Source organism: Bactrocera tryoni, unplaced genomic scaffold, assembly GCF_016617805.1.
Source record: "Bactrocera tryoni isolate S06 unplaced genomic scaffold, CSIRO_BtryS06_freeze2 scaffold_7, whole genome shotgun sequence".
Lineage (NCBI taxonomy): Eukaryota > Metazoa > Arthropoda > Insecta > Diptera > Tephritidae > Bactrocera > Bactrocera tryoni.
In genome coordinates this window covers 431,610-454,182 of record NW_024396366.1, presented here as the reverse complement: position 1 = coordinate 454,182, position 22,573 = coordinate 431,610, and the positions used below count along the sequence as shown (strand labels likewise).

General features: G+C 36.7%; 1 protein-coding gene across 2 annotated transcripts in view; it reads right to left on the bottom strand.

Annotated features, from left to right (window-relative positions):
• Positions 1-22,573, bottom strand: part of LOC120781704 — a 134,518-nt gene that overhangs the window by 67,867 nt on the left and 44,078 nt on the right. Inside the window, exon 3 of one of the 2 annotated variants that reach the window (XM_040113931.1) lies at positions 15,873-16,455. The exons of the other annotated variant lie outside the window; for it this stretch is intronic. Within the exon in view, the coding sequence (XP_039969865.1) occupies positions 16,409-16,455 (47 nt within the window). The 3' untranslated portion in view covers positions 15,873-16,408. Of the gene's footprint in view, positions 1-15,872; positions 16,456-22,573 lie in introns of those variants that run through there. 2 annotated transcript variants of the gene reach the window in all.

Here is a 22,573-nt window from a genome sequence, read left to right as displayed (position 1 = left end):
ATGTTTGCATTGTGGTATCATCTTAGGTAGTTTTACCGGTTCAATAGAAACAATAGAGTTCAATATAGTTTTGGTTTCATAAATCTTTTTTATGTTCTCCATGGGATCGAATGTTACCAAAAACATATCGAGGGGAGTTTTAGTTTTCCATTGAAGACGATTGACAGCACTCAGTGCATTTAATCCTTGCTCTTTTAAGTCGTTAATTATCGATTTCGGATCAAAAGAGTTGTGTAAATTTTTTACAATAACTCTAATTGGCCGCGTTTGCTTATTCTCAAAGCTATGCCAAGATATATTTCTACACGAAAGTGCTTTCGATATGCATCTATAGTCCTTTACGGAGAAAGTATTTACTTTATATATTCCATTATTTAAAAGCTTAATGGTAAAATTGTTTTTTGCTTCTGATTTTGCAATAGCATATAGTTGTTGATAATTGCTGCCTGTGGCATCTCCAGACACCATAATTGGTGGAGGCCGCGAACTATTTTTTGGGTTAAGCGGTTTTGCTATGGCGTTATCTGCTTTTTCCTGAAGATCAGGAGAACATTCCGCTTTTCGCTTTTTAGCTGGTCTTTTTTTTAGAATCCATTCCGTTTCTCTGGCTAGTTCTTCCTCATCCGTTGAGAACTCAACCTTATTTTCCAAATTCTGAATTTTCTTTACATCAGTGGACTTAAGCTTTATATTTTCGGCTTTTAGAGTATTTACTTCCAATGAAAGTGTTTTACACATTTCTTCCATTTCCTCTAGCTTTTTTGTTAGCTCTTCGATTGTGACGTCTTTTTTGGCAGTTTTGCCCCCTCCTGGAGGTGGTGTCTTGATAATTGGCATAATTGATTTTAAAGTATGCTTATAATTATATTCATATAACAATTAAAGGTATAAATATAAAATAAACAATACTTGACTACCCTATAACTCAGTTGCCTTGTGAATAATTATTAATCTAAATTTTTAGTATGTATACTTTTAGGCTAAGGTAATATAGGTAATTTTTTGTGGCGCCAAAAAAGTCTCCAAACAGCTGATGTTTTCTCCTCTGTGTTCAATAAAGTGTGATATCGGCGAAATTACAAACCTTCCAATCGAAACTAGTCAGTGGTTGTAGGTCGCTGGTTCTGCACTCCAATACACCTGGATACCGCGCTTTGGATTTTCCGGATTGATGGGCAGATTTTGTTAATTTTCTGCCTTTTTCCACCAAAATTATTTAATTTTTTTAGCACGCACAATTACTCACTCTTTTAACAAGCAGAGCTGCCAACCAATAAAATAACGACTTATAAAATTGCCCTATCGCTGATCCGACACAGAACACTTGGAATCCATCAATCTTCAAATCTTGAATAGTTTGTCTACAAAAAGCATATCGGACATTAGTAGCTTCATTGAAACCAATAATAAAAAGATCTACAACAGGGCTGCACTACCTACCTACCTACCTAATACAGCTCCTCTGCAAAGTTTGATTGGTGACTTGAACAATTAAATACTCTTACTGCAACACGTTCATTCTGTTCTGTCCTAGCGACGGTTTTGCCTATAAGTATTTGTAGGGTCGATTCTTATGTGGCCTCAATAACCCACAACTTGTTTGTTCCATTTGTAATAGATGCAGACTATTTCTGCCCAAATAACAGCTTCTGATTTTGGTAGAATCTGCTGGCTCTATGTTATTATCACTCATCAAATACTGCATTTGCTACCATATCCGAACAAAAGTGGAACTTCCATATTTGGAAAAGTCGTAATCCATGTAAATTTTTATTCCTTGATTTTCTAGAATGTCTGCTCCAGTTATGACTTCATCGACGATATCTGCTACTATGAAATTGTGTGCCACGGTTGCCTTTCCAATAACGATCTCGCACATTACTTCTCCGAGGACTTGAGTCTTCTTCTTCTTCTAAATTGGAACTACCAGCGCAATATTTTTTTCGGCCACTCGGACGATGATGCTAATATATTTAAATTCAAAGATTAAAAAAGCAAGTCTTAATTACATACGTTGCTTAAGGAATTTTTTATTTAATTTCATTCTACTTTTAATTTTATTTATTGTTCGAACCAACTGTTAAAGATAATGAGTTGAATTTTAAAAAGAAATATAGAGTACACGTTTTTTTTTTATATTCTTTTTTTTTTGGTTGCAATCGCAATAGCAATATAAAAACATGGAGATTTGAAGATAGATAAAATCATGAATTGACACCTCTTGAATCTCTTCAGATTGCTCTTCATCCCAAATGCGGCAATTTCGCTTGTTTACATACAAATTGAACTAGAAAAGGGACCTTATCGCTGAACAAAATTTGGCTCGAAAACGTCGGATCTTCTTGGAACGTTTCAAGAGATCATAAAGCGAACGATGTCGCTTGGAAAGGTCAAGCGGGCTCAGTTCTTGCACAAGTTGTATTAGACTCTTCATTCTTTTTCTTCACTGCGTGCTGGACGTGGGCTATTCGGTCGAATATTATTCAATAATGAATGCTGGGTCTCAAGATGGTGTTGCGAATAGTGCGCTCAGTAGGCCGATTATGTTAACATAAGTTGAGCGAAGCTCGCGAAACACATTCTTTACAGAACGTGAGTTATCGAAATAAAGTTGAAAATTTGTAAACGCTTGGATAAGAAAATAATAGGAGAGAGAAACAACCTCCAATCTAGGTATAAAAAGATAAGGAAAACTGTTGAAATAAAGTAATTATAAATAATAGGAGTAGAATTCTAAAAAAAGATAACATAAAACCATAATTACTTATAGGTTTTCAATACTAATTCGCTTGGTGGAGCCGTTGTCATAGACTATACCCGACAACTACGTACCTATTGAAATTGGAGACGTTTCTATTTATTTTATTTATATAGAGATATATTTCACATCACAAATGTGTCATATTTCGAAAAAATAATAGCAGAAGAAAAATGAGATTTCTAGAGCACTATACATTACGAAAAAGATGATTAAGACAATCCAGAATTTTCCACTCAAGAAACTGTTTCAGAAAAATTAATAATTGAAACTTTATTAGAACAGTAGAAACAAAACCACGTTAGACAAAAATGAGAAATAAACGCATTAAGAACACTTTGGAAATGGATAGCGGGAACTCCAGACCGTGACGATTTCTTAAATTATTATTATCTAAATAATATCAAACAATTTATAACAAATTCAGAGAATTTAAAAATAATAACAGAATTATCTGATACCGTAAATAACATTAAAGGTATATAACCAGAACAATTAAAATAATAGAAATAAATAAATTATTCATGAATTGTAAAACATAATAAATACAATAACATTTGGTAAAAGATGGATTTCAAATTCAACTGTTATATATTGAAAAAGAAAAAACGTTATCTTCGGTTGCACCGAAGCTAAATACCCTTCACAGGTGCACTTCTGTTAGTAACTATGTGTTCAGTTTACATGGAAGCTTTACGTTATTGTAATTCATTCTGAACAATTTTTTTGGATATTATATTATTAACTTAAGCAGTAATCCATACCAAATTTCGTGAAGATACCGCAGCAGCTATATGCTACTGTGAGCCGATCTGAACAATTTCTTCTGATATTACATTATTTCTATAAACAATAAATCGTATCAAATTTCGTGAAGATATATCGTCAAATGAGGAAGTTTCCCATGCAAGCATTTGATTCCGATCATTCAGTTTGTATGGTAGCTATACTCTATAGTAATACGATCTAAGCAATTTCTTCGGAGATTACATTGTTGCATAAAAAATTAATCTATATCAAATTTCGTCAATATATCTTATCTTTTGTGAAAGTTTTCCATACAAAAACGTGATTCCGATTGTTTAGTTTGTATGGCAGCTATATGCTATAGTTATCCGATCTGAACAATTTCTTTGGAGATTACATTGTTGCTTTAGAAAATAATCTATACCAAATTTCGTGAATATATCTTGTCAAATGTGAAAGTTTTCCATACAAGGACTTGATTCCGTCCGTTCAGGTTGTATGGCAGCTATAGTTAACCGAACTGAACAATTTCTTCGGAGATTACATTGTACTTTAGAAAATAACCTGTGCCGACTTTTGTGAAAATACATGGTGAAATGTGAAAGTTCTCCATACAAGAACTTGATTCTGATAGTTCAGTTTGTATGGCAGCCATATGCTATAGTGGTCCCATATCGGCAGTTCCGACAAATGAGCAGCTTCTTGAAGAGGAAATGACGTTTGCTAAATTTCAAAACTATATTATAACAAGTGAGAAAGGGCTAAGTTCGGGTGTCACCGAACATTTTATACTCTCGCATGATAAAGTGATAATCGAGATTTCGTTATCCGTCATTTACATATTTTTTTATTTTGCTGTAAAATTAATTAGATTAGTACTTCCTGAGATACGGGTTTTGGTCCATAAGTGGGCGGCGCCACGCCCATTTTCAATTCTAAAAAAAAGCCTGGGTGCAGCTTCCTTCCGCCATTTCTTCCGTAAAATTTAGTGCTTCTGACGTTTTTTGTTAGTCGGTTAACGCACTTTTAGTGATTTTCAACAAAACTTTTGTATGGGAGGTGGGCGTGGTTATTATCCAATTTCTTCCATTTTTGAACTGTATATGGAAATGCTGAAGGAAACGACTCTATAGAGTTTGGTTGACATAGCTATAGTAGTTTCCGAGATATGTCCAAAAAACTTAGTAGGGGCGGGGCTACGCCCACTTTTCCAAAAAAAATTACATCCAAATATGCCCCACCCTAATGTGCCAAATTTCACTTTAATATCTTTATTTATGGCTTAGTTATGACACTTTATAAGTTTTCGGTTTTCGATATTTTGTTGGCGTGACAGTGGGCCGATTTTGCCCATCTTTGAACTTAACCTTCTTATGGAGCCAAGGAATACGTGTACCAAGTTTCATCATGATATCTCAATTTTACTCAAGTTACAGCTTGCACGGACGGACGGACGGACAGACATCCGAATTTCAACTCTACTCGACACCCTGATCACTTTGGTATATATAACCCTATATCTGACTCTTTTAGTTTTAGGACTTACAAATAATAAATATTACATCTTTTAGAACAAGTAAATAATTTAACTCAAAATAAAAGTTAATCGGTGCCCATCCATCTTAGAGAAAGGGGAGTTACCATTTCCCTACACACAGTAGTTAGCTTTACCCCAATTGATAACAAAACTCTATTTTTACACTTAGCAATCACCCAGCCTCATTAATAAAAATCTTAACCCTTTACTCTACTTTATTACCATGTACACCATTCATCGCAGACTTAAATTCTCTCTGTTCTAATTTGGATTCGGTGCTACATTGGTTTAAATACTTTAAGGAATGCAGATATATTAATAGTCATATGTTGGGTGTGAATTCGGTACCTATGCCAAATGATTAATGAAACATTTTGTTATGATAATTTGTAATCAGTTACTACTTACACCTTATATATAATAAAAAAGCAGTTTAAACTAGACTAGTCTAAATTAATAGCTGGTTCTAAAAATTATTATCGAAATGAAACGGTAAGATATGAGGAAAAGCTACCTTTCCGCTACTTGAATTGAATAAATTCATTCATCATTTTGACTTTCAACAATAATACGAATACACGCTCCTTAGATAAAGGAGTGGTGTGCTAGTATCACGTTACATAAATTAATCAAATTCTAATGAAACAAACATCCAAACATTTCGACAAAGTGAACGACAATTAGTAGGTAGAAATAGTATAGAGTAATCAAGGCCTCCTTGGAAGCTATGTATACATTTATGCTTACCCAGTCGTAAATACCCTAAGTATTTTCTTTTGAACAGAAATAGAAATATTTTTAAAGGAATAAACAGGCGATCAGCAATAGAGTAACAAAACTGTCAGTAATCATTTTAACACATCTTAAATCGTTGTGAATGAATTACAATCACGTTCACTATAGATCATACTCTCACTTAGTTTCTTTACTACTTGTTATACTCTCGCAACAATGTTGCTAAGGAGAGTATTATAGTTTTGTTCACATAACGGTTGTTTGTAAGTCCTAAAACTAAAAGAGTCAGATATAGGGTTATATATACCAAAGTGATCAGGGTGACGAGTAGAGTCGAAATCCGGATGTCTGTCTGTCCGTCCGTCCGTCTGTCCGTCCGTCCGTCCGTCCGTGCAAGCTGTAACTTGAGTAAGAATTGAGATATCATGATGAAACTTGGTACACGTATTTCTTGGCTCCATAAGAAGGTTAAGTTCGAAAATGGGCAAAATCGGCCTACTGCCACGCCCACAAAATGGCGGAAACCGAAAACCTATAAAGTGTCATAACTAAGCCATAAATAAAGATATTAAAGTGAAGTTTGGCACGAAGAATTGCATTAGGGAGTGGCATATTTGACCGGAATTGTTTTGGAAAAGTGGGCGTGGCCCCGCCCCCTACTAAGTTTTTTGTACATATCTCGGAAACTACTATAGCTATGTCAACCAAACTCTACAAAGTCGTTTTCTTCAGGCATTTCCATATACAGTTCAAAAATGGAAGAAATCGGATAATAACCACGCTCACCTCCCATACAAAGGTTATGTTGAAAATCACTAAAAGTGCGTTAACCGACTAACAAAAAACGTCAAAAACACTAAATTTTACGGAAGAAATTGCAGAAAAAGGCTGCACCCAGGCTTTTTTTAAAAATTGAAAATGGGCGTGGTCTCGCCCACTTATGGACCAAAAACCATAACTCCGGAACTACTACACCGATTTCAATGAAATTCGGTATATAATATTTTCTTAACACCCTGATGACATGTACGAAATATGGGTGAAATCGGTTTACAACTACGCCTTCTTCCAATATAACGCTATTTTGAATTCCATCTGATGCCTTCTCTGTATAATGTATACACTAGGAACCAATGATGATAGCGGAATAAAACTTTACAAAAATACGGTATTTGAAAAATATGTAAATGACGTATAATGAAATCTCGATTATCACTTTATCATGCGAGAGTATAAAATGTTCGGTGACACCCGAACTATAATACTCTCCTTAGCAACATTGTTGCGAGAGTATAAAAAAGCCTGGGTGCAGCTTCCTTTTGCCTGTTCTTCCGTAAAATTTAGTGTTTCTGACGTTTTTTGTTAGTCGGTTAACGCACTTTTAGTGATTTTCAACATAACCTTTGTATGGGAGGTGTGCGTGGTTATTATCCGATTTCTTCCATTTTTGAAGTATATATGGAAATGCCTGAAGGAAACGACTCTATAGAGTTTGGTTGACATAGCTATAGTAGTTTCCGAGATACGTACAAAAAACTTAGTAGGGGGCGGGGCCATGCCCACTTTTCCAAAAAAATTACGTCCAAATATGCCCCTCCCTAATGCGATCCTTTGTGCCAAATTTCACTTTAATATCTTTATTTATGGTTTAGTTATGACACTTTAAAAGTTTTCGGTTTCCGCCATTTTGTGGGCGTGGCAGTGGGCCGATTTTTCCCATCTTCGAACTTAACCTTCTTATGGAGCCAAGGAATACGTGTACCAAGTTTCATCATGATATCTCAATTTTTACTCAAGTTACAGCTTGCACGGACGGACGGACGGACAGACGGACGGACAGACATCCGGATTTCGACTCTCCTCGTCACCCTGATCACTTTGGTATATATAACCCTATATCTGACTCTTTTAGTTTTAGGACTTACAAACAACCGTTATGTGAACAAAACTATAATACTCTCCTTAGCAACATTGTTGCGAGAGTATAAAAAAGCCTGGGTGCAGCTTCCTTTTGCCTGTTCTTCCGTAAAATTTAGTGTTTCTGACGTTTTTTGTTAGTCGGTTAACGCACTTTTAGTGATTTTCAACATAACCTTTGTATGGGAGGTGTGCGTGGTTATTATCCGATTTCTTCCATTTTTGAAGTGTATATGGAAATGCCTGAAGGAAACGACTCTATAGAGTTTGATTGACAAAGCTATAGCAGTTTCCGAGATATGTACAAAAAACTTAGAAGGGGGAGGGGCCACGCCCACTTTTCCAAAAAAAATTACGTCCAAATATGCTCCTCCCTAATGTGCCAAATTTCACTTTAATATCTTTATTTACGGCTTAGTTATGACACATTACAGGTTTTCGGTTTTCGCCATTTTGTGGGCGTAGCAGTAGGCCGATTTTGCCCATCTTCGAACTTAGTCTTCTTATGGAGCCAAGAAATACGTGTACCAAGTTTTATCATGATATCTCAATTTTTACTCAAGTTACAGCTTGCACGGACGAACAGACAGACATCCGGATTTCAACTCTACTCGTCACCCTGATCACTTTGGTATATATAACCCTATATCTGACTCTTTTAGTTTTAAGACTAACAAACAACCGTTATGTGAACAAAACTAAAATACTCTCCTTAGCAACTTTGTTGCGAGAGTATAAAAAGGTGGAAAACATATGTTATAGTACACAGTTACAGAAAAGCACCCGGAAATTGTAATTTAATTCTCCGGGTAAATAGTTATTCAAATAATGTATTTTACAAGTTGGAAGGACTGTTCTTAAATACTACGCCAAATGTGAGCGCGATCTGTCAAGCAGTTTGTTTACAGCAGCCACGATTGAGATGATTTTTTTTTCAAAAAGAGTAGCGTAAAAAATTCTCTTTGGACATGTTTTATCGTGCGAATTCCGATCCCACATTCTGAAGAGCATCATAACTGCCGATGAGACATAGGTTTATGAGTTCGAGTAGATTCTAATTGAACCGCTCTATTTGTTCCTTACCATATTTTCCAAAATTATCCGAAATTTTATTAAGATTATTACGGAGATAGTTTAATTTGAACTTTTTCCAAGCCTTCCAAAAATAAGAATTTTATCACTGCACGATATTAAATTGTTCCATTGTAAAAACATAAAGTGACGCGGCTACACTAAATTCCTTGTAAACAAAGATTAAATTGAGAGATTGAAATTAACATGTGTTCATATGAAGAGTGTACCAACAAAACAAAAACAAAATTTTGCTAGAAGGAACGCCCTCTCTTATCGAACGACAAAACTTATTGAACAACCTGGTAACTTTGATGTAGATATTTCATATTTCACATTTTTTATTAACATCAATTTGCAGACTGTGCCGATATCTCGGAATTTGGCGGCAACATTATCATCGAGATGTTTCATTGAATAACGCAGTACATTTTTTAAACGGTAATTCTAGATATCTTGAATGATTTTTCGAGTATTTTCGGTTAGGAGACTGAAAGTGATGATAACGTAAAGTTTCGCTGCTACGAACCCTAATCTGGACTGAAAAACTAAATTTTTATTACTAACAAGCCGATAATAATCAAAATATTAGATATGCAATTATCATAATAACAAGAGCTCATTCAATAATTTAATGAATGAGGTCGTAATTTGGACAGTCGAAACTATCAAAAATTGCTAAGATATCCAGCGAAACAGAAATGTGCATTTAGTTCAAAATAATATAATATACTTACAATGTCGTCGTATATCTCGTACAGCTAATCGTTTCATCGAATGCAATTCGCCGTAGCCTACGTGTAAAGGCGAAAACTCGTAACGTCGACTCATCAGATGTTGTCATCGTCCATGCCTGTGCACCTTGTAGCAGGACGGGAATAATGAGTGACTTATAGAGTTTTGTTTTTGTTCGTCGTGAGAGGACTTTACTTCCCAATAGAGGTTGGTTAGAGATATTCCACGTTGTACATATTTCGAAACTGACGTTGTTGTTGGTGTTAATGCTGGTTTCAAGATAGACGAAGTTATCTACGACTTATATATTATGACTGTCAACAGTGACGTGAGAGTCAAGTCGCGACGGCTGTTTGTTTGGTGACTGGGGATATTTCGTCTTGCCCTCGTTCACCACCAGACCCATTTGCTTTCCTTCCTTATCCAGTCTGGAGAAAGCGGGTATTGAGGCCAATGATATCAAAGTCATCGGCATACGCCAGCAGCTTTACACTCTTGTAGAAGATTGTTCCTTCCCGATTAAATTCTGCAGCTCGTATTATTTTGTCCAGCAGTAGATTGAAGAAGTCGCATGATAGGGAGTCGCCTTGTCTGAAACCTTGTTTGGTATCGAACGGCTCGGAGAGGCCCTTCCCGATTCTGACAGAGCTTTTAGTGTTGCTCAACGTCAATTAACGCAGCCGTATTAGTTTTGCAGGGATGCCAAATTCAGAGATAGCGGAATAAAGGCAGCTCCTTTTCGTGTGGTCAAAAGCAACTTTGAAATCGACGAAAAGTTGGTGAGTGTCAACTCTCTTTTCACGCGTCCTTTCCAAGATGTGTTACATGTTGATTATCTGGTCGGTTGTTAATTTTCCAGGCCACAGTGATAAAGTCTAATCAGTTTGTTGACGGTGGACTTTAATCTTTCACACAATACGCTCCATAGAACCTTATATATGATGTTTGAGAGACTTATCCTACGGTAGTTGGCGCAGACTGCGGTCTTCTTTTTCGTGAATTGGACAGAGCACATTTCATCTGCTCCATCCTCATCGATTGGGGAATCGGGTTCGCCTTCTCCTGGCGTTGTGCTTTCACTGCCATTCAGCAGGCTGGAGAAGTGTTCCCTCCATAATTTTAGTATGCTCTGGTCGTCGGTCACTAAATCACTATGCTCCGGTCTTGAAACCTTCTGTTAGCCGCCGCATTTTTCCGTAGAATTTTCGAGCATTACCCTTGTCGGCCAGCTTGTCAAGGTCTTCATACTCACGCACATCTCTCTTTTTCTGTCTGCAAATGCGACTCGCTTCCCTCTTCAACTCTCGATATCTATCCCATCGTGCCCGTGTTGTGGTCGATCGTAACATTACGCGGTAAGCAGTCTGTTTTCTCTCCGCTGCGATAGGGCACTCCACGTCGTCCCAGCTGTTTGCATTTTCCGAAAACGAATGGTTTTGGTTGCAGCTGTACTGAAGGAGCTTGAAATTCCGCCCCACAGTTCCCTTATACCGTCTATCACAACATGAACGATATGGTTGGTGGCTTTTCGATCCGGAGACAGTCAGGTAGCTTTGTGAATTTTTCTATGCTGGAATCTAGTACTACAGATGACAATATTTTGGGTCCCGGCAAAGTCGATCACTTAAAATAATCCTAAAATATCAGCTTTAAAAAATCAGAGAGGTAATGGAAAACCATTCACCTTGTAACTCTTGTAAAATGTAATAACATATAAAAAAAAATATTTTCCATTGAAAAAAATGGCTCTACATGGATCAACTGTTAGTTAGTATGTATGTAAGTTGTCCTAATTGTGACAACTTCGCAATTGGTGATATCGATAGTAATTTGCATTTTGTAACGAAAGGTAGAAAATTACAAATTACGTTTTAATTATGGTAATTATTTAGAAAATTTTTAATGAAGTTAATTACGATGATTGATGAGTTTCCTTTATTTAGGATTTTATGTGTTTAATTATTTATACAGGGCTTTCCAAACCGAGTGATATATTTCTAAAAAAACACACAGTAATTGTTAAGGAAATTCAAGTGTTCTTTATTTAATGTGAATTATTATTGATACAATTAAGCTCTGAATAAAACATAATCCAATCGACCTCACGAGAGGAACGAATTCCATGGACCCAATTTTGGAGTACTTGTTCCACTAAATCAAGTCATACGTCATGAATAAGGGAGGATGGAGCCAGGTGCAGACGAGCACGCAAGTAAGGAAAGTTCTCTGAGCGCCATTCATTTGAAAGCTCACGACTGCCGGTCTTAGACCAAGTATCCACTGAGTAGCCAAAAAACATGCGTTTGAAGGCGAGCTAAAGTGAGAAGGCGACACATCCCTCCCCAGGGTTGTGCGTTGGGTTTGGGACCCGCCACGTAAAAAACACTACCAATATAAGTGCTTTCTACGTAACTATTTCTTCGACGATGCATTCCATGTACATATAATATCAAGTAATTTCTTTTTGGAAATTTACGCTCGTAAGTCCGTTAGAAATTAACTTTTCCAACTCATGTAACGGCTTAGTCAGCTATAGCCCAACTTATTTTTATATGCTATAAATTTTGCAATTGGCCTCTAATGTCAGTTCTGTTTTGACATTTGTGTAGTAAACACATGTGAAATATACGTAAATAAACAATGGTACGCTAAACTGCGTGTCACAACCGATATGCCGAAGGATGCATTTCCCGGGCGCCTAATCTCCTGTTTTGGCGATTTGCACTGGCCAGCAAGATCGACTGATTTGACCGCTCCATACTTCTTTTGGAAGGACTTTTTGAAATCGCGGTTTTATGTCAACAAGCCTCAGACTCTTGCAGCTCTTAAAGACAATATTCGTCAAGAATGTGAGGACCTATCGCCGGAAGTTCTGGCCAAAGTAATAGAAAATGCCATAAAAAGGGCTTTACATGATATCATATTCTCGTCTTGATGTAAAAAATTTAAAAGACCAAATAAAAATAATCCACAGCAGAATCAAAGTTTTTCATTTTTTAAAAAAGTTTTGCATTTTTCAAAAAACATCGGAAGGTTATTTTTGCGCCACCTGTTACATGTATGATGGGTATTTATGCAATGTGATGTGATATCATGCCATGCGATGCGACATCACGTCACTTTTGTATGGGAAATAGAAAAGGGTTTTCCCGGCAATTATTCGATTTTTTTCGCCTTTTAAACCTTCTCTAGACCTCCACGAACATTTCAAGACTAAGATAAGATAAATCCACTCAGCCGTTCTCAAATCTTAGCGTAACTCACGAACAGCAATTCTTTTATATAATATATACATATACATATAGATTATTACTTAAAATAAAGTTTATATTCTTACCTCTTAGCACCTCGTTCTCATTTTATTATGTCTGTCATATCGTTCTTTAATCGCTTTGTTATTTACTTTACCGTTTTATGAGTTTGACTAAACTTAAATTTTTAATCATCTTAACACTTATACCCCAAGTCAACTTCAAATTAACCCATCTCTTTTATGCTCTCTTTTATGATCTTGCAACCTGTTGCTACAGCGTATAATAGGTTTGTTCACCTTATGGTTGTATGTATCACCTAAAACTAAGCGAGATGAATATATGTAGATTTATACAAGCTGCGTCCAAAAGTAAACAGGACTTTAAAAAAACAGAACAAATGGTTTTTTCGGCAAAATCAATTTATTTTATTCAAAATAGTCTCCTTCTGCTTCAATACAGCTTTTTGCTCGGTCCAAAAGCATGTCGAACAAGTGTTTTAGCTCGATGGTCGATATGGCCGCCAGTATGCCGGTGCAAGTCTTTTGAATGAACTCTACGTCTGTATAACGCTTTCCTTTCATGGGCAAATGCCTTTTTCCGAAAAGGAAGAAGTCGCACGGTGCCATATCAGGTGAATACGGAAAGTGGTTAATGGTTAAAATGAGATTTTTGGTCAAATAATCGTCTTTCGAATGTTGGATTCTGAGCAATTTGTGGTCATCAGTCAATTTGTGCGGAGCAAACCGTGCACACACCTTTCGTAAATGTTCGGTCAAAATGATGTTTTGGAGATGTTCAACTCCATTTCCATGATTTCGTCTGATTTTTGATAAATTCACGCACAGTTTCGATGGAATTTCCGGTGATCACGGGTTTTGATTAGCCCACATGTCACTCACGTCCACTTTGAACCCAGTCGTACACTCTGCTACGGGATAGGCAATCATCGCCATAAACTAGTTTCATCAATTGAAACGTTTCGGTAAAAGTGTTACCAATTTTAAAACAAATTGTAATGTTGGCTCTTTGTTCAAAGCTCATTTTCGCAACGATAACACAAACATACTGACACTTAAAACACAATAACTTCACTTCCAATCAATGAAATGTTATGAAATTCTTAGAGATAGCAGATTCTAACGTACCAGTCGACATATAGATGACGCCACTAGGGGGCGCTTTATTCAAAAAGGGTTTACTTTGGGTGTTACTTTGGAACGCACCTTGTATATATAAAATTGTTTGGATACTGATCCACTCTTAAGGTATTTCCCTGTCTTAGATTCCTGCAAGTTGCAAGAGTATAAAATGTTCGGTTGCATCCGAACTTATCTCTTTTTTACTTGTTTTGGTTTACAATTTTAAACTATTTTCAGTCGAAGTTTGGTTGGTGTTGTCAACCTAGAAAATGAAGATTTGACAGATAAAATAACTTAATTTAGTTATTGCTCACAAAAAGGTGAGTACTTATTAAAATGGGTATTCGTTGTTACTCAAAAATTGATCTTCTGCCCGTAAAATAAAGCCTCCGTGATCACTCAAATTCAATCGAACTTCCTAACACCAAGCAAACCAATATTTTATTGGCAAATAAAGGGCTTTTAATACTTTTTTTTACTAAAGGAGATGAGGGAACATAACCACAAATACTCCATTTCCCTACTACCGGTACTTATCCGGAATGCAATTTAAATGATTTTAAGTTTGGGCTGGAGAAAACTAAGATATCTATGGTTGCATCAAAATGCTTCGCAAATTTGAATTTACTCAAAACGTATATGTATTTCTAGAAGTAGTAGATTGTATCGCCTTTTTATGTTTAAATCGCTACCCACTTTTAATTTTGTTTTAATGCTTCCAAATTGTAGCTTGCCTCGTCGGTATTTTACTCCACGAGCTCAAATTTTTATTTTTCTGTGTATTTGCATGTTATAACTAATTAAAATTTTAAAATTAGGAATAAAACAGTTACTTTTTTATTTTAATTTTTTAATAAATACATTTATTAATTTTAAAATGAAAAGAATTAGTATAATTTTTTGATTCTCTAGTCAATCCCACTGAAAACTGAAATATCAAAAAAGTTGAAGTTTGACAACACCAATACATTTTTTGACGGGTTCAGTTGAAAACCATAACACCGATTTTCAAAACTTAAACCAAAATATAGTTGGGTTGAAAACCGTAATAGGCGGCTTAATTATTCACGTTTTGTACTTTCGCAACATGTTGCTACATGGTACAATAATTTTGTTCACCTAACGATTGTTTGTATCACCTGAAACTAAATGATCAGAATGAAAAGAGACTTGAAATCCAGGTGACTGTCTGTCCGTCCGTGCAAGCGATATTGCTTCGCCCACCGAATTCCGTTAATCGAAAACTTATGTATAAAGTTACATAACTAAACCACAAATTAAGAAAACCCTCGAAATACTTTTTGTTGATAGTGTTTCAAGTTAGACTATCTCCGCAATCATTTGGATAAATTGATATGTAATTTAGGAAATTTTAGTGAGGAACAAGGAAAACGATTCTACCAGGTTCTACCACAAAAGTAAATGTGGCAAGGAATCGTGGTTAATGGGTTCGTCAGATATGGCAATGGCAGATCACTGCCGGTCCTTACAAAGAGTTTGTGATCTGAAAAATTATAAAAAATAATCCACATCATAGGCGTTTTTTCACTTTTTGCAAAAATATATTTTAATTGTTTCACGAGAAAGCTCTTAGTTCTTAGCAAACATTTGTATGAAAGTAGCAAGGAACAAATCCGGGCATATAATTTCAGGTTTATATTAAAAGATGTTGACTAACTAAGTTTCATTAATAGATTATGAATACTTTAACCAGGGGATCGGAAACAATGAATTAGAGTTATGAGGTTTAGATTAAAGTCTAAGCTTATTTCATTCATAACACTGGTCTACAAGAGATATGTTGTCGTTAATATATGATATATACCTGTACTCACAATTAATGAAACTATCAACGATTGTGCAAGATTTGCTTTCGTTTATTTTTAAATATTTATTTTCTTTTTACATTAAAAATCCGAACACATGAAACAAAATAATATATACATATTCATATATATTTATGACATTTTTTATAAGGGTTCATCTAAGAAAACAAGAACAAAAGTAGAAAACAAATGATATATTTAGTCATCATAAGCACGCTTCAGCCGTTCATAAATAGTATCTTTGGTCATATCGTCCTTCTCTTCCATTGGGTCGTGGGCGCAAGTCAGTGTTACGTTGAAAAATTTTGCTCTGATGCGGATTGTGGCTAGATGGTCATTCACAGGAGTAAATGACAGGACTGACGGCTGAGGCTTTCTCCCATACCGAATTTGTGTTCCTTTATATGGCAGTTGTGGTAAATATCACAAGGACTATCGCAATTCTCTGTCGGCGGTAAAGTCAGCCTTTTCCGTTACGAGGACAAAAAACAGCTGGGCAGCGAGGCCTTCTCAATATTAGGGTCTTCCATCAGGGCCCCTTGTTTTTTTTTCATTGTTAGTGGTTTCTACGTGGCGGGTCCCAAACTCAGCGCACAACCTCGCTAGGCGAGTAATATAAAATTTTCTGCACATTGATATAGTGAGCCGCTTTTTTCAAGACTGACGTCCGCTCGCAACCGCACCCTTGATTAACAGACTCTTAAACCTTGACTAAATACTTTACTATTATTCTGCCCTGTAAAGAAAATATTTTACTTACGCATATACATACGTCTTAAAGGTTCGTATCCAGCTCTCAAGTAATTGCTCAAGAAAAAAAATACATTATTTCTTCAAGTAGTTTTGACAGCTGGTTACGCATTGTGAATGATCCACATAAGAAGAGCAAGAGAGAATAAGCAAAGAAAATAAACTTTGTGCGTAATATATATGTATGTATGTGTGTAGTAACATAAATATTTTCCTTGCGATTTAAGGAATGTTGTTGATGATTGGTAAGTTTTATACAACATTTCAAAATGAAATATACTTCATAATAATGATTTTAACTAATTTATGACGAATTTAACGATTACTTTGAATTTTCTCCAAGAAACAATTGTTGATTTGATGTTTCTTCGCAAAACCAGGTTTGCCATATTCGCATTTAATTGAAAAAAAGTATTAAAAATTAGTACTAGATTTCTTTAGAGCTGCATACTAGCACAAGTAAATTTATCGCAGGAAAGTTTCTTGACCGTTTCTTAAGCGGTTTTTTATATGAAGTTTTTACACTTCTTGGGAGCTGGATACTAAGGAAAAAGGAAAAAAAGGAAATACGTAGTAATTTAAAATTTTCCTCTAATCTTGTTCGGTTGGCTGATATTATCTGCTTGTAATTTCTAATATTTCAGAGTTATATTGATTAAATTTGACTCTTTTGGGTCGTTCACTAGGTGATTTCTTTTGACGATAACTGCTGTTCTGATTGAATTTTTTCGCAGCCAACTTTCCAATTAACCACTTTTCCGTTATACATATATATGTATTAGAACAGGGGATATGGTAAAAAACTTCTTAAATTTTTTGGAATAGTGCATGTTTGGTGCCTTCGCCAATTTTCACTGTATCTTCATTCTTCCGCATAATCACGTCGAAGGCGTCACAATCAGTGAACCGTCTGATTGTTTTAATAGCTTAATCGCTTTTGCTGATTTTCTGTAAGAACAAACTTTGTATCTTTTCGTAAATGGTCAGATAGATACTCAGAGGTCCTGCATAACTTCCGATAAATCGATAGAAATAAGAAAAAGCTTTCACCGCATTCGTCTTTGCTTCCGAAGGTATAATTGTACCGCTTTCATAAATGTAGCAGAAAATCAACTTTAGTTCGAAAGAACTGACATTTTTCTTATTTAATCCGTAAGGTGAACTGCGCCGCCCTTTCCAGAACTACGACTAGCTTCGCTTTGTCCTGATCTACATCATTTGAGGGAATAATATTCGTATTGGCTTGGTATGTCCCGAACGAAGTGTATTTTTTCAATCCCTCCACAATAGGCACGGGAAGGAACCTATTTCATAGGTTTGTCTCGTCACTGTTGACAGTCATAACTTTGAGGACGTAGATAATTTCCTATATCTTGGAACCAGCATCGACACAAATAACAAAATCTAACGCAGAATCACTCTTGCCAACAAGTGCAACTTTGAACTGTGTAAGCAATAAAAAACTAAAATCCTCTCTCTCGACGAACAAAGACCAAATTCTCTCATTATTCCCGTCCTGCTATATGGTGTGGAGGCATGGGCAATGACTTCGGCACTCCTAAGTGTTCAATAGAAAGGTTTTTTGGAAGGTTTAAAGTCCTTTGCGTATTGGCAACAGCGAGTACCACAGTTGATAGAATGATGAACTGTACGAGATATACGGCCCCGATTGCTGGTTAATGTTACGGGTGGAACAGAACACTTCAAATTTGAAGGTTTTCGATTCAGTACCAACCGGTGGAAGCAGAAGAAGAAGAAGTTTGAGAGACCGAGTGCAGAAGAACCCGGCTGCATGTTCTCGAGTAGCGAAATAGCGAAAAAAAGAAACAACTGAGTGTATTTTATCGTTCACGAATATTTGAGTATCACAAAGCTACGAAACATGACTTCATCATTTAACTTCCCAGTCCAATCGATAGTTATCCGAGTGAACAGCACAGGAAGAATCCGCTCCAAAGTGTGGAAAAATCTAACAGTCGGCTGACAACTGACTTTGACCGCATTTGAAGTCACAAGTCAGTGAAAAGGATGGCAAAAATCAATGAATTGGACTTCGAATTTCGTGTTCACAGAACTCAAAAAAATTATCGCTGGCAAGAAAATTTCGGCGGCATTGAAGCCAATTTTAAAGCTTGGAGTTGGAGTCTCGCTATAATCGGTATATCACCCCTGAAGGAAAATACATATATTCAATTTTGCCAAAAAAATTTGTTGTATTATCGTAGGCCGGACACTTTTCAATTGAACTGTTACCAAAAAGGACAATAGCTAAGCCAAACTCGAATATGTTGGGCTGGATTATAATCTGCCTGAGCCACTCAGTGATTTGATAGTCCACGATGCGTCTATCGGAATTTGACATTTGACGTGGTTCTTGCTTAATATGCCGCCATTATTTACACATGTTTTCATTCTAACTAGCGATTCGTGCTGCTTCTCTCAGTTTGAATTTTCTTTAAGTGGTCACTATGTAAATGAGTGAAGTAAAAGTTAACGTTTTCCTTTCTATTAGAAACAAAAACTAACAAAGTTCTTTAAATTCTTTCAAAAAACTTATTCCAGTTTCTGGGGTTTATTTCCCAGGAACCACAGATTATCCGGATTAGGCTTTTCCACTAAATTTGACGGTATCTCCCGATATTATCCTAACTAACACGTAAAAAATGCCCCAAATGGAAAAGTACAAACACCTCTCATGAGAGACCACCCTATCATGACGACCATGGCAAACGCACTAAGGATAATGATTTAAAGGCATGTACCTGGAATGTCTGGTTCTTTAACTGGAAATGTGCCGCTGGGATGGATGGGACAAGGACTGAGACGAGTAGGCCCTTGTGGCCCTATAAAGGAAAAATTCGGTGTGGGATTCTTGGTGGGTGAAAGAATTCGTCGGCAAGTATTGTCATTCACCACTGTGGATGAAAGTCTACCCACAATCCGCATCACAACGAAGTTCTTCAACACATCTCTTTTTTGCGCCCACGCCTCGATGGAAGAAAAGGACCAAAGATGCCTTCTCTGAGTGCCTAGAGCGCACCTATGAGAGCTCCCCTGCCATGATGTCAAAATCGTGCTTGGTGACTTTAACCCCAGGGTGGGCAAGGAAGGTTTCTTTGGCACAACAGTCGGTAAACTCAGCCTTCACGAGGAAACAACATACTCATCTTTAGTACTAGTTTGCAGCATAGAAAAATTCATCAAGCCGCCTGGCTGTCTCCGGATCGAAAAGCCTAGCCAGATCGATCATACTGTGATAGAGAGAAGACACTTCTCCAGTGTTTTAGACATGCGTCCGATTTGAGGTTCTAACATCGACTCGGAGCACTATCTTGTTGCAGCCAAGATACGCACCCACCTCTGTGCAGCAAAAAACGCACGTCAACAAACACAAGGAAGGTTCGACGTCGAGAAGCTGCAATCACAACAGATAGCCGAACAATTTTCTACTCGACTTGCACTCCTGCTCTCTGAGAGTACTCGTCAACAACTCGGTATAAGGAAACTATGGGGCGACATTTCAAGATCCTTACGTACAGATACAAACAAAGCCATTGATTTTCGGAGAATGCATAAGAACAGCTGGTACGAAGAGTAGTGCCGTGTGGCACCGAAGAGAAAACAGACTACCTACCTCGTAACGTTACGATCGACCACAACAAGTGGAATGGGATAGATACCAAGAGTTGAAGAGGGAAGCGAGACGCATTTGCAGAGAGAAAAACAGAGAGGCCGAAATGCGTGAGTATGAAGAGCTTGAAAAGCTGACCGACAGGAGTAATGCTCGAATATTCTACGAAAAAATGCGGCGATTAACAAAACGTTTTAAGACCAGAGCATACACTTGTAGAAACCCCCAGAGCTGACGATCGAAATAAAAGTGTACTCTGCCCAATCCACAAAAAGGGTGACCCCACAATCTGGGCCTCTTCAACATCGCATATATGGCTCTATGGAGCGCATTGTGTAATATATTAAACCCCACCGTCAACAAACTGAACCGACCAGATAATCACCATGTGGTACATCTTGGAAAAGACCCATGAAAAGAGAATTGACATTTACCACCTCTTCGTCGATTTCAAAGCTGCTTTTGACAGCACGAAAAGGAGCTGCCTTTATGCCGCGATGTCTAAATTTAATATCCCCGCAAGACTAATACGGCTGTGTAAGTTAATGTTGAGCAAAATTTAAAGCTCCATCAGGATCGAAAATGATCTCTCTAAGCCGTTCGATACCAAACGAGGTTTCAGACAAGGCGACTCCCTATCATGCGGCTTCTTCAACCTGCTGCTGGGGAAAATAATTCAAGCTGTAGAACTTAATCCAGCAGGTACAATATTTTATAGAAGTGTACAGCTGCTGGCGTATGCCGATGATATTGATATCATTTTCCTCAACACCCGCGCCGTTAGTTCTGCTTTCTTCAGACTGGATAAGGAAGCAAAGGAAATGGGTCTGGTGGTAAACAAGGGCAAGACGAAATATCTCCTGTCATCAAACAAACCGTTGTCGCACTCACGACTAGGCTCCCACATCACTGCGTTCTGCGAAAGATTTATGTTTCTTTGCGCTTTTGGCACGGCGAATATCGCATTCGATAGAACGATAAGCTTTTGTCCTAAAAAATCCAGACTTATAGCGTTAACGTTTGGCATTTCTCAAGTATGCCCAAAAACATGTGGCCAAACCATATTCTGCATAATCGAATGTATTACTTGTGGATCGATTTGATACATTCTTAGCATCAAACTATAGTAAATCCAGTGTTATGAGTTCTTTTAATTTTCTAAGATATCTTACACATTAACATACCATCAAACTATAGTAAATCCAGTGTTAAAAATTCTTTTAATTTTCTAAGATATCTTACACATTACATATGTGGTACATAACTAAGCCAACCGAAACTTTGAAATTCTTAAAATGGGTATATGGCAACTAGGGGTAGTATAATCAATTTCTGGCATTATGACTTAATATAACGTAAAAGAGATGATCTATAATGGTCTAACAGACTAACCATTATATATGAAGTAAGGTCAACCGAAAGTTTAAAAATATTTATATAGTATATGTAGGTACATGGGAGTTAGGGGAAGTATTTTCTCGATTTTATCTTCTTTGAAACGATAACATACTCTTATTAAAAAAGCACGCTTTTCGCATTTTATTAAGATAACTCACATATTAATAACTATTTAACCTATGTCCTGAGCATTGACGGACGCTTTGAAACTTTGACACGCGTTTCCTCAAACAAGATTTTTCGAATCTGCGGGCATTCTCTTTTTTGAACCATTCAACCAATTATCCTGGAGTTTTGCCAGCATAAAAGAAGACATAATTCTCCGGCGCTGTAACCTACAAAATCGCAATAATTTGATCATGAACGATTTTTTACCACAGGTCAAAGTGGAAAAATTATGCGAAAAAACGGTACTTTATTTTCAAGTGGCCGCCATTTTGTTTCTATGACGAATTTTGTCATGTTTTTTAGGTTGGGGTGCCTCTACGGAATGTTATCATTGGGATTCATTTGATTTTCTGCTTGTAGATAACAAATTGCGACCTATATCGTGCCCGCAGATGAGGTCGGTTTTTAAACACCTTTTGCTGGAGCCGCCATTTTTGACACCCGACACTCAAAAATTCTGATTTTATAGATGAAACCTGAAAAAACATATTGCAGAATAGCGCACTGGTCTAAGTCAGTTCTTTAAAAAAAAATATCAAATATTAGGTACTTTTTGCACAATTATACGCTCCTGTTAGGGATAGAGAAAAGGTTGAGGGTTTTTCTAACAGCCCTTTAAATTATCTAATCGGTGCAGTTTATTTGACCCACCTACGTCGAATACTTTAGCCGTAAGAGCGTTTACAAAGTTTAAACAAAAATGTGATTTTCTTAAAAAATTTTTCCCCTTATGGAATAGAAACAAGACAACAGCCAACAAGACGGAGGTAACAAAATGCACAAATACATTGAAACATTTCCAGCTCTTCAACCACACTGTTACATTTTGTGCAATTTTCAATTGAATGGGAGTAAGCGTAAGTAAGAAAGAGAAAAACTATTGAATTTCAAGCTTATCGAAATATTA